The 16,536-nt window shown below is 44.7% G+C and overlaps 1 protein-coding gene across 1 annotated transcript in view; it reads left to right on the top strand.

The window, feature by feature from the left end:
- The window catches only part of LOC117353453 (lymphocyte antigen 6E-like), a 31,702-nt gene extending 17,285 nt beyond the window's left edge, over window positions 1-14,417 (top strand). Inside the window, exon 3 of the mRNA XM_033929394.1 lies at window positions 13,752-14,417. Within this exon, the coding sequence (XP_033785285.1) occupies window positions 13,752-13,873 (122 nt within the window). The 3' untranslated portion in view covers window positions 13,874-14,417. The remainder of the gene's footprint in view (window positions 1-13,751) is intronic.
- Window positions 14,418-16,536: the final 2,119 nt, after the last annotated feature.

Below are 16,536 nucleotides of genomic sequence, written 5' to 3'. Positions count from 1 at the left end.
AGCAGTGCGTCGAAGAGACTTCGGTTCCGCCGAGAAAACAGGCATAGAAACAGATTTTTGTGGTGCCGACAACGTCGATGCCGACAAAACAGGCTGTTCGACGATCGGCACCGAATGCTCAGTAGGTACCGACACTGGAAGGCTGAGTCAGCAGAGCCGGGAACATGTGTTGTAACTGCTCCTTAAGCTGGACCTGAAGGATGGATGCTATTCTCTCATCAGAGACGGTCCCGATGGCACCGGTACCGCTTTTTTCTTGCTCGGTACCTGCGGTGCAGCTCGACGCTCAGGCGAAGTCGATGCCGATGAAGAGGCAGTGACTTCAATAGGAGCGGAGCGTTTGCGAGGCAGGCGCGCAGTCTGCAGGACTTGGCTCTCTGCTTGTTCGACTGGCGGGCTAAGGACAGTAGGGGATGGCTTCTTAGCCGGCTTACCTACAGGGTGCGACACCGAGGATGGATCTTGCGGTGTCGAAGTCACCGGTGCCGATTTGGAGGAAGATGACGGTTGTCGATTGCCGGGGGAACTTCCATGGCGGCACCGAAAGAATTCGCTGTTGAATTTGGCGATTCTTTAGAGTTCTCTTTTGGAGAGAACTGCAGCGGGTGCACGTTTCTGCCCTATGGTCCGGACCCAGACACTGAAGGCACCACTTGTGCGGGTCGGAAAGGGAAATAGGACGTGCACACCGCTGACACTTCTTAAAACCCGGTGAAGGGGGCATGAAGGGAAAAATGGCCGTAGCAAAATCGAAGCCCGAGGCTTCGATGGTGCCAACAGGCCCCGCCGGGGCTGACCGGAAAAAAGTCGACAAAAATGGACTTTTTAAAAAAAAAATAAATAAAAGAAAGAAACGATAAGGTGAATAAATCACGACAAGAAAATAATGCGCGAGCGGGAAGGCGAGAAAAATTTGAAAAAATTTTCCAACAGCAGTTGGAACACGCGTCTTCTTAGCTCCGCGGAAACTAAGAAACTGGGGACCGCGCGCCTCTGTCGGGCGGGAAGGCACTCGCGCGTGCGCGGTGCGGCCTACTAGAACTTTCAAAGTTCTTAGAGTGCAATCACTCTAAAATTGTCCGTACCGGGGCTCCGTCGGTGCCGTCACCCATCAGTCAAGAATATGTTGCCTGCTTGTCCTGGGATAATTCTACATATTTGATGCTTCACATCACAGCAAGTGGTAAATCCTCAAAATCTGAGCAGTAATATGCAGTTATTTAGTGACTGATAGAGCTTCTGCCAGAGGTTGTGGGATTGAATCCTAGGACTTCTCCTTGTGACCCTGGGCAAGTTGCTTAATTACATTACATTACATAACAGATTTCTATTCCGCCATTACCTTTCAGTTCAAAGCGGATTACAAAAAGAGTTGAGAAGGGAGGATTACAAAGTTAGAACAGAGATCGTTTCCAAGAAAGGGTTAGGTAGGATCAGGGGTTAGGAAGAGGGTAGTAAGAGGGAGGTATTCGTGGTCTTAAGCTTTATTCAGGGATTTCTTGAAGAGTATAGTTTTTATTTCCTTTCTGAACATCTTGTAGTCTGGGGTTGATATCAATAGGTTGGAGATTTGGTTATCTAGTTTTGCTGTTTGAGTGGCTAGTAGGCCATCGTATAGTTTTTTCAGTTTTACTTCCTTGATTGGGGGGTATGTGAATGGGGGGGGGGGTGTTTTTCTATTCCTGGTAGAGGTAGTTTGGATAAGGCGGTTGTTTAGGTAGATTGGGCTGTCCCCGTTGATAGTTTTAAATAGTATAAAGTAGAATTTAAATTGTATTCTTTCCTGGATTGGAAGCCAGTGTGAATCGATGTATGCCTCCGTGATGTGGTCATATTGCTGTATTTTGAATTGTTTGTAATTGTTTAATCATTATTGCCGGGCAGGGGAGGTAGAGGATGTTGCAGTAGTCCAGTATACTAAGGATTAGTGATTATACTAGGAGCTAAAATTGTGGTCTTTCGAAGAATTTTCTGACTTGTCTAAGGTTTCTCATAACTGCGAAAGATTTCTGTATTGTTTTGTTTATTTGTGGTTGCATGGTGCAGCCTCTGTCAATAGTCATACCTAGTAGTTTAAGGGTGGTATGCATAGGGTAGTTGATAGAGTTGATTTCTAAATTGGTTGTGGTTGGGACTTTGTTATTTTCTAGGAGGATGAATTTAGTTTTGTCTGGGTTTGAGTTTCAATTTGTGATCTTCCATCCAAGTCATAACTGTAACTAGTGTTCGGTGTAGTGTGTCTGTCATTGCGAACTTTGGTTGGTCGAAAGGTATGAGGATGGTGATGTCATCAGCATAGCTATAAGAGGTTAGGCCTTGTTTGTTCAGGTAGACTCCGAGAGAGGCTGTATATAGGTTGAAAAGAGTAGGGGATATTGGAGATCCTTGCGGTACTCCACAGGGGTTGGACCAAAGTTTGGATTTTTCTTTGTCTGCTTTTACTTTGTATATTCTGGATTTTAAGAAACCTTCAAACCATGAGTACACTTTATCTGAGATGCCTATTGAATCCAAAATTTGCAGTAGGATGTTATGGTCTACCAAGTCAAATGCTGCCGTCAGGTCTAGCTGTATGAGCAGCATTTGTTTTCCAATGCTGAGATGTTGTCTTGCTGTGTCAATAAGGGAGCCTAGTAATGACTCAGTGCTGAAGTTAGTTCTGAAGCTAGATTGCGTGGGGTGGAGTAAGTTGTGGTCTTCGAGATAGTTGATGAAGAGTTTGGCTACTAGTCCTTCTGTTAGTTTGTTGTATAGAGGTATTGAGGCGATTGGTCTGTAGTTCCGTAGAGCCTACTCAGTGCTGAAGTTAGTTCTGAGGCCAGATTGCGTGGGATGGAGTAAGTTGTGGTCTTCGAGATAGTTGGTGAGGAGTTTGGCTACTAGTCCTTCTGTTAGTTTGATGTATAGAGGTATTGAGGCGATTGGTCTGTAGTTGGATGGGTGGTCTGTTGGACCTTTTGGGTCTTTTAGGATTGGGGTGATGATGATTTCACTGAGGTCAATTGGGAAAATGCCGTCTTTGAGCATGGTTTATATCCAATGTAGGAGTAGGGTAAGGAACTTAGTGCTCGCTGATGTCAGGAGATATGGTGGGCAGTGGTTGAGTTCACAGAATGCATGGCTGTATTTATTGTAGAGTTTGTTGAATTCGGTCCAATGTATCTTAGGGAATTGGGACCAAGTTCTGTCTGCAGCACATGATTCATTTTCTGTGGGAAGTGTAGTGACATAAATTAGGCGGGCTGGGTTACTCTTGAGGGTAGCTCTGGTGTTTGTAATTTTATTCTTGAAGTGTTCTGCTAGGAGGGAGGCTGAAGGTGAGAGGTTATTGTTAATGGTCATATAGTATTTGGAATAGTTTTTTGATGTTTTGGGTTTCCATGCCTATTAGGTTGGTGTAATGTTTTCTTTTCTTTTCTTTTAATAGAAGTTTGTATTGTTTGTTCATTTTTTTTCCAGGCGGTTTTCGTGTGATCTAGGTTGGTTTTTCTCCATTTTCTTTCCAGTCATTTACATTGTCTCTTGAGTGTGAGTAATTCATCATCGAACCATTGGTCTGATCGTCTGCAGGTTCTGGTTTTGGATCGAAGTGGGGCTTGTTCATCAAGGATGTTATTGCTCAATTTGCCCCAGTGTGAAATGAAGTCTTTGGGGTTATCTTCTTGGATTGTTTCAATCTACCTTTGACCAGAATAAGGTGGGTTTCAATGTGTTTGCGTGATGTGTAGGTTACTATTTTGGAAATTGGTTTTGTTTTGTTTTTGGTCCAGATAATGTTGAAGGTATATGCATAGTGATCTGACCAGAGGGATGGGGATCAGGATCCATTAGACATTTGAATTTCTGCAGTAGATGTTTGATGGGTCATGAAGGCAGCAATATCAAGTTGGTGTCCTTTCACATGAGTGGTTTGTGGGTTTAAAATTTGGAATGATAAGGCATTGAGGAAAGAAAGGAGATTCTTTACTGGCTTAGATGAAGGTTTAGATCTCCTAGGATGAGGTTGTGTGCTGCTGTTAGTGAGTTTTGGTAAATGAAGTTTTCAAATTCGGGCCTAACCGTGGCTCAGTTTCCCGGTGTTATATAACAGAGCATGCATTTTAGTGAGTTTTTTAGTGTGGTGACAGAGATTTGACATGCTAGAAGGTCTATGTAAGGGGTGGATGTTTTTTCCAGTATGTTTAGGGTTAGGGAGTCTTTGATTAGGATTGCTAATCCTCCTCCTCTTTTTTTTCTCTCTGCAGGTCACTGTAATCTTGTATCCTTGAGGACAGATTTCCGTAATTTCTTGGATCTGTGTCCGATTGTTAGCCAGGTTTCTTGTAAGGAAGAGGCAGTCTAGGTTTTCGTTTTTTATCCAGTTTTTTATAAGTTCTGTTTTTTGGGCCTATGGCTCTGATTTTTAAGTAGGCACATTTAAGAGTTGTGGTTTCTGTTTGGTATTTGTGATTCGTTTTAGGGTAGATGAGTGAGTTTGGATGATGGTGAGGTTTGGTTTTAGGTTGTGTTGCTCTTCTTCCCCAAGCTGAGGGTATGGGGTGTTGAACGCTTGTTTGGTGGTTAGGGTTTCTGTCTGTTGGAACTCTCCTGTTAGGGTGATGGGTATTGTTTGTAATTGAATTGGTGGGTATGTTGGGTAGGTTATTTGCTTCTACCTTACAGCTGGAGATAAGAAGGATTATCAATAGGAGGATCTGGGTGTTTGTTTATGGGATTAGCTTCATTATGAAGGTTGGGGAAGGTGGTTAGAGGCAGCGTGGTTCTCAGTGATTAGGTTGTTGTTCTTGTACTGTGTTTGCTTAGGAGTATGTGTTGTGAAAGGAGTTTTTAGGAGTGGAAGTTGTTGTAGAGAAGTTTGGTGTAGATGGCAGGTCTCTTCTTGGTCGCTTCGCAAAGGCGCTCTCGCTAAGGCGCGCGCCCTTTGACGCGGGCCTTAGACGGCGCACCGATACGGCTGCACACCGTTAGGCGCTGAGGCCTCTTATTGGCTCAGCTGTGCACCGTCGGAGGTGGGAGGGCGGAATTTGCTCCCACGCCCAGAGTGTTGCCTTACTCTGCTCCCGCTCTGCCCGTGTTGCTCCCGGTCCGTGGAGGGAGGTGTGGAGGTCCGTCCAGAAGGTAAAAAGAAAGTAGAAAATGCAAACTAAAAAAATACAACTGCTGGGGAGTTCCCGCTGAGCCTTCCTCCATTGTGCCAAATACAAATATATGTAAACTGCTTGAGTGTAGTTGTGTTAACTACAAAAAGACGGTATACAAGGTCCCTTACGCCACCCCACTCCAGATAATATGGTGGCTATGGAAAGGATATAAACTTCAGATCCTGTAATGAAAGAAATTCAGGTTATTAAGGAGTGTGCTCAAACTCATCATGAGATCTCCACAAGATGCAGCAATAAGAAAATAGAAAATCAGAATTCAGAATTGGAAACTTCACAAAAAGGAACTGAAATTCTGGAGACCAAGTACCGATAATCAAAGCTGGTTTTAGACGTGTCTAGAACCAGCTTAGGCTTTTACCCTGCCTCTGAACACCTAGAGCGAAAAGAGGCATTTTTGGATGAGGGGAAGGGAGGTGGGCCAACCTAGACTTACTCGTACTGCAAGTATAACCAAAAGTTTAACGAGATTGTTCAGTCGGAACTTACCGGTATATGTTTTGACTTAGACCAAGTTAAAACAAATATAAATTCCGAATAGGGGCGCTGATCTCATCAGCTCAGCAGCCCTGGCAACCTGCCCATCCCGCAACGCAACAATCACGGCAGGAGAGATGCCTAATCTCTCTTGCAGTGATCACAATCCCCCACCCCCCAAACTCCTGAGAGCTGTCAGGAGAGATGCCTACTATCTCCTGCCGGCACCCTAACCTCCTCCCCCCAAACTTGTGTGAACCGGCAGGAGGGATCCCAAGTCTTTGCCAGCATCACCACCTGAACCCACAATTGTGGCAGTAGGGATTCCAAGCCCTCCTGCCGAATCATACCCCCTGACCTCCCCCGCAAATTACTGGCAGGAAGGATCCCAAGCCCTCCTACCGAAGGCGCGCCCCGACCTCCCCCCTGTTAATACCGGCAGGAAGGATCCCAAGCCTTCATGTCGAAGACGAACCCACGATCTCCCCCCCCCCCCGTGAATACCGGCAGGTGGTATCCCAAGCCCTCCTACTGAAAACCTCACCCCACGAACCCCACAAACTCCTGAACGCCCCTCCCCACTAACCCCGACCCCCCTACCTCAGACCCATGGGAGGGTGGAGGGTTTGGGGGTGCGCCTTTGGCAGGAGGGCTTAAGATCCTTCCTGCTGGATTGCAACCAGTTCATGGGGAGGGGGATTGCGAATGCGGCAGGAGAGTTTAGGCATCTCTCCTGCTGCGATCGTTGCCGGGGGAGGGGGGCCCAGGATTCTGTAACTCGCATATGTTTTTTGACAGATGCCGGTTACAGAATCCTGCTTTTAGGTGAAAGACTGGTCTTGTTTTGGGCGTTTGGGACTTGGGCGATTTTTTGTTTGGGAATGTGTTTTAAGGTTAGACGTAGTGGTGGCTTGGGCGATTAAATTGCTGAACGTAGAGGTGGGCCATTCTCAAAAAAACCTCATTTTGGACGTTTTTTTTTGAGAATGGACATTTCCCTGCTGCCTACTTTCAGCGTTTAGGGACTTAGGCCAAAAGGGGACTTAGATTTTTTTTGATTATGCCCCTCCACACGTCGATAGTAGCAAGAATATTGAGCTATGAACATCTTCATAAAATACTATCTGCTAACTAAGGGGAAAATAACAAATATTATATAAGGCAAGAGAATTATTATTCTACCCAGGGTGACCAAATAACTCCAGAAAAAGGAAGCGGATTGAGACATCCGGGTTTTATATCCACTGAAAGCAAAGGAATTAAACCCCGGATATTTCAATCCAACCTTCTTTTTCTGGAGCCATTTGGTACCCCTAATTGTTCCTGAACATGCAAAGTCTACAGGTCAAAAATGTAAAGCGTTTCTACAGCTGAGACCTGCGCTTAAAACTCTTGGAGCAAAACTGTGAATTACCATGAACCAGCGAAACTTCAGAACTTCATTGATAACTATCAGATGCAACAATTGAGCCTTAATATCTTGAACTGTGTCATCTGCAAGTTCTCTGATATTATGACCCTATTAAAATTGCTGTGTAGCACTTTGAGGGGAATAACAATAATAGTAATAAAAACTTTATTTTTGTATACCGCAATACCACAAAACAGTTCAGAGCGGTTTACAGGAGATAAGAACTGTATTTATGCAATGAAGGTACAGAGAATTAGTTATCAAGTGTATGGTATAAACCAGTGGCCATTACAAAATGATCCGATAACTGTTGCACAGGGGGGGGGGGGGTGCGAACAATAACCGTGGAAGAGGGGGGGGGGGAAGGGGAGGGAGGGAGGCGAGGTTGAGATTAGTAGTTTGGTTGGGAGGGCGGGAGTTAGAGGAATTTATCAAAGAGGTATGATTTGAGAGATTTCCTGAAAGATAGGTAGGTTGGGGCGAGAGAGATGAGGGTGGTCAATCAGTCATTCTATTTGCCAGCTTGGAAAGAGAGGGTTTTGTCCAAGAATCTTTTGTAGATGCATCATTTTGGGGAGGGATAGGCAAACAGGTGGACATTGCGTGTTCGGTTAGAGCCTGGGAAGACGAAGTGGTGTGACAGGTATATCGGGGCTGAGCCAGATAGGGTTTTGAAGCAGAGGCAGGCGAATTTGAAGATGACCCTTGCTTCAAACGGTAGCCAATGAAGTTTTCTGTAGAAAGGGCTGATGTGGTCTGACTTTTTAAGCCCATAGATGAGGCAGACGGCGGTGTTCTGGATGAGTCTTAGTCGTTTAATGGTTTTCTTGTAGGAGCCAAGGTATATGATGTTACAGTAATCCAGGGTATTTAGGATTAGGGATTGGACCAGCAAACTGAAGGTGGGGAGATCAAAGTAATGTTTGATAGAACGGAGTTTCCAAAGGGTGGAAAAGCATTTTTTGACCTGGGCATTGGTGTGATCTTCCAAAGTGAGGCATCGGTCCAAGATGACTCCGAGAATTTTTATAGTGGAATTGATTGGATACGTTAAGCCATTGAGATGCAGGGTGGTGGTCGTTAGTTTGTGGTTGGGACTTGCAAGGAAGAACTTGGTTTTTCTGGGTTTAGTTTCAGTTTGAAGCGTGTGGTCCAGTTTTCTACCATGGTGAGGACGGTTGAGATGTATTGTTCTGTCTCATGTGACAGTGAGGTGATAGGTATGATGATTGTAATGTCATTTGCGTAGATATAGGATTTCAGGTTATGGTTCGATAACAAGTGTCCCAGTGATGCCATATAGACGTTGAATAGTGACGGGGATAGGGGGGAGCCTTGGGGAACTCCGCAGGGGTTGCTCCAGGTATGGGAGAAGGTTCTGTCGTTATGGACTTGGTAGGTTTGGTTTTTTAGGAAGCCTGTGAGCCAGGTTAGTACTTGTCTGGAAATGCCAATGGAGTCGAGGCAACTAATCAGAATGTCATGGTCTACTAGGTCGAAGGCACTGCTGAGGTCAAACTGGAGTAACAGTGCGCTGTTTCCCAGTGAGAATAGTTGGAGGAGGTGATTGGTTAGTGAGGCAAGAACGGTTTCCGTACTGTAGTTAGTGCGGAATCCAGACTGGGAGTCGTGGAGGATGTTAAATTTCTCTAGGTATGACATGAGATTGTAATTGACAAGTCCTTCCATGATTTTAAGGAAAAGAGGAATATTGGCGATGGGTCTGTAGTTGGAGGATACAGAGGGAGATTCTTTGGGGTTTTTGATTATTGGAGATACGAGGATGTGGCCAAGTTCCTTTGGGAAGTGGCCAGTAGACAGGCAGAGGGTGACCCAGTTGAAGAGTTCAGCTTTGAAGGGGAGGGGGGCCGTTTTCATGATGGATGGAGGGCAGTTATCTAGTAGGCAGTTTGATTTGTGCTGCGGTTCAATCACTTTCCCCACTGCAGTTTCTGGATGTAACCTAACAGTTCTACCATATAATAATCCATGCATTAAAAGCATACATTTGAGTATAGTAACTAATTAGATAAGCTTCCTCCTAATTGTTGGCAAATGTGGTGTCTTTTTTCTCAATAAATTTGGATTGTTTCCTGTTTCTTAATCTAGCATTAAAGGTTGGTCATTCAAGCCTTTTATTATAAAGGGATATAGGCAAATACTATATCGCTATATGTAAATTAAAAGTGATAATACAGTAAATCACTTACCTATGGATACAGAAGAATTTTCTTTTCTGCCACACAACCTGATTTCTGTTGCTGACACTAGGTGGCGCTGATGTTCTGCACTGCTTCCTTATTGACACATTTACTTCCAGTATGTTCTTTGCTTTATACTAAAATAAGGTGTTCAGGCATATCTGTTTTATCATATATCTTATGTCTTATCTTTTAGAAGTTTGATACTCAATTATAAGTCAATCATATAATAATTCTGTATTCTGTTTCCAGCTTAAAATCAGATAATGTTTCAGTTGCCTAATCAAGATGTACAATACAGAACTTTTTCTCAAACATTACATTGCAGAAGATTTTTTATAGTGATTATGTTTAGATTTATTAAATCTTTATTCTGATTGGTTTTTAATGGTCCTTTTCAATTAATAGTGCCAATTGAGCCAATTAAAAAAAAATTAAGTTAGGTGCTTAGATTGTCAAGGCAAGCCAATCTAGGGTGCTTTTTATAGAATCAGAGCCAAAAGGCTAGATTCACTAAGCAAACCGATTGTGTACCGATCGGTTTGCGAGCCCTTTGCGACCCAATTTCTCCCCAACACAATTCACTAACCTGTGTAGTGACCCTCTTCTGATCCAAGACTTACTGGGTTAGACCAATGGTCCATCAAACCCAGTAGCCTATTCTCACAGTGGCCAATACAAGTCACTGGTACCAGGACAAAACCCAAGGAGTAGCAATATTCCATGCTACCGATCCAGGACAAGAAGTGGCTTCCCCATGTCTTTCTCAATAACAGACTTTGAACTTGTCCTTCAGGAAATAGTCCAAACCTTTCTTGTTTTTCCTGTTTTAAGTTTTTTATTGATTTTTTCACATATCAACAAGTGTTATAAATTTTCCATACATTTATCTTAACAATACACTTGATATCTCTATAATGTATTTAATATAAACCATATTTTATATTATTTTTTTTATGAATTTATATAACATATATATTGTAATGATTTTATCAATTATTATTTAATTATGAACCCTTTTCCCTCCCTTTATCACATTAATTTCTCATAAGACTATCATTCATTCATTCATTATGATATATTTTTTATAATGTATAATAAAGAGAATAAATTCTTTACCCCTTCCCTCCCTCCCTTCTTTAACCATTATCTTATTATGGGAAAAAATTAAAATCAGTCATTGCAAAAATCTGTTAATGGTCCCCAAATCTTCTTGAACTTATCCATATATCCTTTTTGTGTTGCAAATGTACGCTCCATCTTATATATATGGCAAACTGAGTTCCACCAAAAATTATAGTTCAATCTGTCATAATTTTTCCAATTATGTGTAATTTGCTGTACTGCTACTCCAGTCAATATAAATAAAAGTTTGTTGTTATTTGATGAAATTTGACTTCGAGCTCTCATTGCAGTACCAAACAAATCGTATCATATGTCAAGGCTACCGGATTTTTCTAACATCCTATTAATTTGAGGCCAAATTGATTTCCAAAATATTAATATGAATGGACAATAGAATAAAAGATGATCTAATGTCCCTGGTTCAAGATGACAATGCCAGCATCTATTAGACTTAGAGCTATCAATTCTATGTAACGTGTAGGGGTCCATAAAGCTCTATGTAAAAATAAAAAACCAAGTTTGTCTCATAGAGGCTGACAATGTGCATTTTAACCTCCAAGACCAAAGTCGTGGCCATTGAGATGCATTAATCTGATGCTTAATCTCAATGCTCCAAATATCTCTAAGACCATTTTTTTTCTTTTTATTTACGAATCCAGATATTAATTTATACCACATTGCGGCCCTGGTGACCCATGGAATCTATCTGAAAACACAAGAATTCCATACTATGATAGTTATTAAGATTTTTCCATTCAGGGAACCCCTACCTGAATGGCCTGCTTCAATTGCATCCATCTGAAATATTGTGATTTATTTTGCAATTGTGAAAATTCAAGCAGTTTACCTTTATTTATTACATCTTCTAAAATCCGAATTGTAATCATCCAATGTTTCCAGATAATTTTAAAACCTTTCTTAAAACCAGCTACGTTATCCGCTCTAACCACAACCTCTGGCAATGCTTTTACTTTTTACTCGTAATTGTAAGTATCAGATGTAACTAGGTAAAAGTAGTGAAAATTGGTGAAATTATTACTTCAGTAAAAGTAAATGTTACAAGTGCAAAGTATAGTAACTAGTTACATTTACTTAGGCTCTGATTCTGGAAAAGGCGCCAGAAGATAGGCAGAAATAAGCACTCTATGGTTGTCTAACTTAACTGGTTTAATTGCCTTTAAGCAATGTAGGTAATTGACTGCATCGTTTATAAGGCAATTAAAATCACATTTTAAAAAACCAATAGGCACCTATCGGCACCTACATTTCCAGCGCTGAAATCTCATCTATGGAGGCACCTACCGAAACCTAAGGTTGAAGGAGGCATGGTTAACGACAGAAACGACCTTAGGTACTGGTAGACACTTCCATTTGACGTGATTCATGTCAAAACATAGGTTCCGGAAATGTTTGACCTGGCTGCGATTCTGCAACCGGTGCTGGTGATTGATTTGACATGCGACTTGATGCCAGTTAGAGAATGACACGGTGACGGTTTACCCGCGGCCACCGCATTTAAGCCGCGGGTCACCGCCGAAAACGGGGAAGAAAACTAGCAGTCGCTTCGGTGACGGGGACAAGGCCATTCACCGACCGCGGAAACGGTGAACAGGTTTGTCCCCGCGGGGCCAATGTACCCCCTTCTAGGAACCGCTATTTACCGCCCGACGCCCGATTCACCCCCCCAGCAGGAACGCTCGCACCCCCCACCCCGAACGAACCGCTCGCACGCCGCTCACCACACCCGCACCCGCGATCGGAGCAAGAAGGAGCCAAGCCCTCTTGCCCGGCCGACTCCCCGACGTCCGATACATCCCCCCCCCCAGCAGTGACCACTCGCACCCCCCACCCCGAAGGGACCCGCCGACTTCCCCGACAATATCGGGCCAGAAGGGAGCCCAAACCCTCCTGGCCACGGGCGACCCCCTAACCCCCACCCCGCACTACATTACGGGCAGGAGGGATCCCAGGCCCTCCTGCCCCTCGACGCAAACCCCCCCCCCCCCCCCCCCCAACGACCGCCCCCCCCAAGAACCTCCGACCGCCCCCCCAGCCGACCCCGCGACCCCCCCTGGCGACCCCCACGCCCCCCCCACCCCCCCCTTCCCCGTACCTTTGGTAGTTGGCCGGACAGACGGGAGCCAACCCGCCTGTCCGGCAGGCAGCCAACGAAGGAATGAGGCCGGATTGGCCCATCCATCCTAAAGCTCCGCCTACTGGTGGGGCCTAAGGCGCGTGGGCCAATCAGAATAGGCCCTGGAGCCTTAGGTCCCACCTGGGGCGCGGCCTGAGGCACATGGGCCCAACCCGACCATAACTGGCATTGCCAGTTATGAAGGCGTCAGCTGATACTGGTGCCAGTTGCAGAATCTGGCCCTTATTTACAATAGTCACCCAATAAAGAGTGTAGACACTTGAAGAGCTGGGACATATATTTCTTTATTCCCAAAGAAAGAGACCCAGCACTGTCACTGTCAGGGGTCTTTTGAGCAATCATACAATTTTTCTTTTGTCCCAATCGTTGATTGAATTATTTTCAGCAATTTGTGAGAGCAGATCTTGTCTTTTTTCTCTATTCAAACTTTCCCAAAAAGCATGGGAAATGTTGCTTCAAGCCTGTGTATAATTTAACCAAATTCTTCCAAAATTCATTAGTACAGTGTCTCTCAAAGTTTTTTACCTCTGGCACAATAAACGGAGCGAATATTGTTCGTGGCACATTATAATTGAAATTATAAATTGCAAAAACAAAAACCCAAAAAATTAAATTTGAGAGTTATTTGTTTAAAGTTCTTTAACTATGGATGGGTAATTGTAACAACGGTAAAACTAAAACAGAATAGAATTGCTAATCAATGCGATGGATGTGCTTATTTTTGAGTGCAAATTAACTCAAAACGCGGCTAGAAAGTCAACAAGCCAACACGCATTTCATCATCCACCATCTGCTGAAAATCCAAGTTCGCAAAGATAAGAAGATCCAAATGGTAACAAAGGTTTGATTGCTTTGTTGCTCAAGTTTGGATAACTACTGCATTAAAAATAAAATTCCTTGCCATTAGCTTCAAGGATTAAGCACGTCAAAGAATAATGATTGTCTGGGCAGTTGCATCCTTACGCACACAGACGCTCACAACATTGACAGACTCTTGCTTACGCGACGTACATGTCATCTATTCTAATATGCACTTATGAAGGGAATTTTAAAAAATAAAGTAACATTTTGGAATCGCTCGTGGCAGACCACTGTGCCGTGGCACTCGGTTTGAGAGACACTGTATTAGTAGCTGAAACAGAGCCCTAACTCATTGGACATTATTCCCAAATATGGACTTACAGATGAAATTCTTTTCTTTCTTTTATGTACAATTCAACCAGGTCTAACTTTAATCAATAAAAGATGTGCACCGACATGTAAGTCAACAAAATCAAGCTTCAGTTCCTCAGTTTCCATGTCCTGCTGCAAGGATGACCTGTGTAACGACGACAGTGACGAGTGAGCGTGAAGATCAGCTACCTGGCCCTGGCCATGTCAGTGGGTTTCGTGGGAATGATTTACCCCAGGCTTCCTCTCATTCTGTGCCTGACACTCAAACCAATCGCTCCTGAGTGTATTACTTTAAATGAAACTTCTGCAATACTATCTTTTTGTCATAGCATAATTTAATCATTCTTTATAAATAAAATCCATTTAAGTTGCTGTTCAAATAAGTTAGTCAAACATACAGAACTGTTTTATTTTTATGTAGAATTCCATTTAGCGGAGTATTGTATTACACAGCTGTTCCCTTTCCTCTCTCTTCTCCCTCTCCTGGTTTCTTCTCTTCCCTCCCTCCCACCCCAATTTCTCCCTATTGTTAGGCTTCTCCACTCAACCCTACCACCCCCACCTAGCCCTGCTACCTCGTCTTGAGGCTTCCTATAGACCCAGCTCTTCTAGCGTCTCCTTCTAGTCTTAAAAATTCTGCATTGTGGAGTTGCACTAGGGTAACCTCTGCTAAATAAAGACTTGAGCAGTTGCATAGTAAGGAGGAATGCAGGGAGAGCGGGGCAGGGAGGGTCTTTCCTCGGGGCACCAGTACCCCTCCTCTTCTCTGCCCCTCTCCTTCAAATTCCTCCCCCATACTGCACATGGCCAATCAGGGGACTTCCCTAGACTCCTTCCTAAGGAAGTCCCTGATTGGCTGAGGTACCCCAAGTCCCTCAAAGGGAGGCGCCTGTGCCAATCAAGGCCTTAGGCCTCTCCCGTGCATCAGATGATGTGCCAGGGCGGGGCCTAAGGCCGCTATTGGGCAGTGGCGGCCTGGGGAGCAGGAAGACATTTATTCCTGCTCCTGAAGATCGGAGTAGGAGCAGGAGGGTCCGGGCACCCCCCTGCTCCCAACTATTTAAAAGGTACCAAGGGTGTGTGGGCCGGGCCCGACTGCCTGGGTCAACCATGGGGTGGGCCAGAGGATGGGAGCCCTAGGAGCAGGAGGGACTGAGAGCCCCTCCTGTTCCCAACTTTTTGGTGCCGGGGGTGGGCTGTGCCGGTTGGGGGGGCGAGGGGCCGTCCTTGGAGGGCTGTGCCATTGAGGGCGATAAGGGCTGTGCCAAGCCGGTCGCGGGCAGGGAGGGAGAGATCTCAGCAGGGCAGGCAGGAGAGATCGGGGCCTGGGGGAAGGGGTGTCGGGCAGATCTCTCTTGTCTGCTCTTGGACTCTCCTGCTCTCTGCTGCCGTTCCCTGCAGTGCAGGCCCTTTTTAAAACCACGGGTTTGCACTGCAGGGAACGGCAGCAGAGAGCAGGAGAGTCCGGGAGGCAAGAGAGATAAGGGCTGGGCTGAGGCCTGACAGCAGTGGACAGGTAGCTGCTTCTCCTGCCACTACTGTCAGGGTGTGCACATGAGCTAGGATCACTCTGGCCGTGGGTAGGGGGTGTGTAGGGGACGTGTTAATGATCATCCCCCATTTGCATGCAGGCCTTTACTGAATTACGGCTAGATTCACGAACCTACCCGATCCTGGAAGGTCTGATGAATTCACGAAGCCCCAATATGCAGATGGGGCGATCGGTAGGAACGCCCCATCTGCCTTCCCGGGTTAAAACCATGGACTTGCAGTGCGGGGAAGGGATGCAGGTAGGCAGCGCATTTGGAGCAGGCAGACAGGCACATTCAGGGCTGCAGGATAGGGGCTGACAGGGCAGAGAGCAGGGCGGCAGAAGGCAGGGCAGCTGGAAAGGGCTTCAGCAGTTGCTTTTTTTTGATCGGCTCAGCCCATTCGGTGTTGCAGGGTTTTGCTTAGTGAATCACATCCCTGCCTACTTTGCATGCCGTTGCCCTCATTTGCATGCGCGGATCTGAAGGATGGTTGGAAGGGAGGTAAGTGAATCGGGCCAGGGTCGCAAAGAGGTCACAAACCGATCAGTACACAATAGGTTTGGTATGTGAATCTAGCCCTTAGTCGGCTGGCATGCAAACGGAAACGGATCGCACACGGTTTGGAGGTTTAGTGAATCCTGCCCTAACTGTCTCATTCTAGCTCACAAGCAAATCTCAAGTGAATCCTAATCTATTCCACATCAACTTTGTTGGTGGTGGCTTTTAGCTGATGGGATGATGTCACTGGTTGAGATGGAGTGGAGATTTCTATTTTTGTACGTCAAACTAGGATTATATTTGTGTTTTGTAAACTGTTTAGGATTAAGCGGGTTAGAAATTTTGTAACTAAAGAGATAAATTTCATATAACATCAAGCCAAATTTCTCACTGAGCTAAAACATGGCTGAATTCTACACTTTTCCTCCTGTCAGCTCTATTAAATTGTAACCTTTGCTTTCTAGAGGCCTCAGTGTGATTTTTTCCCGATTACTGGAAAATGTCTAATTGCTCAAGACCTAGAATTTATGTCTGATATGCCTAATTCTTTGACACCGGCTTTTACTAAGTTGCAGTAAGCAGAATAAAATAAGAAAACACATTTTCTACGCCAGAAAAGAATTAGAAATCATATTATAGAGTACTCCCCTGAAATTTGCGGGGTTCCGTTCTAGGAACCCCCGAGAATCTTGAAAATACCACGAATACGGTTTTTTCATGGGGGGAGACTGGAGAGGGGCAGCGGGAGAGGCAGGAGAGAGCAGCTGGAGTACCAGCGAGTGAAGGAAATCACTCGCTGTATGTT

This window comes from Geotrypetes seraphini, chromosome 2, assembly GCF_902459505.1.
Source record: "Geotrypetes seraphini chromosome 2, aGeoSer1.1, whole genome shotgun sequence".
Classification (NCBI taxonomy): Eukaryota; Metazoa; Chordata; class Amphibia; order Gymnophiona; family Dermophiidae; genus Geotrypetes; species Geotrypetes seraphini.
Note: the sequence above shows the minus strand (reverse complement) of the source record. Positions and strands in the feature narration are given on the sequence as shown.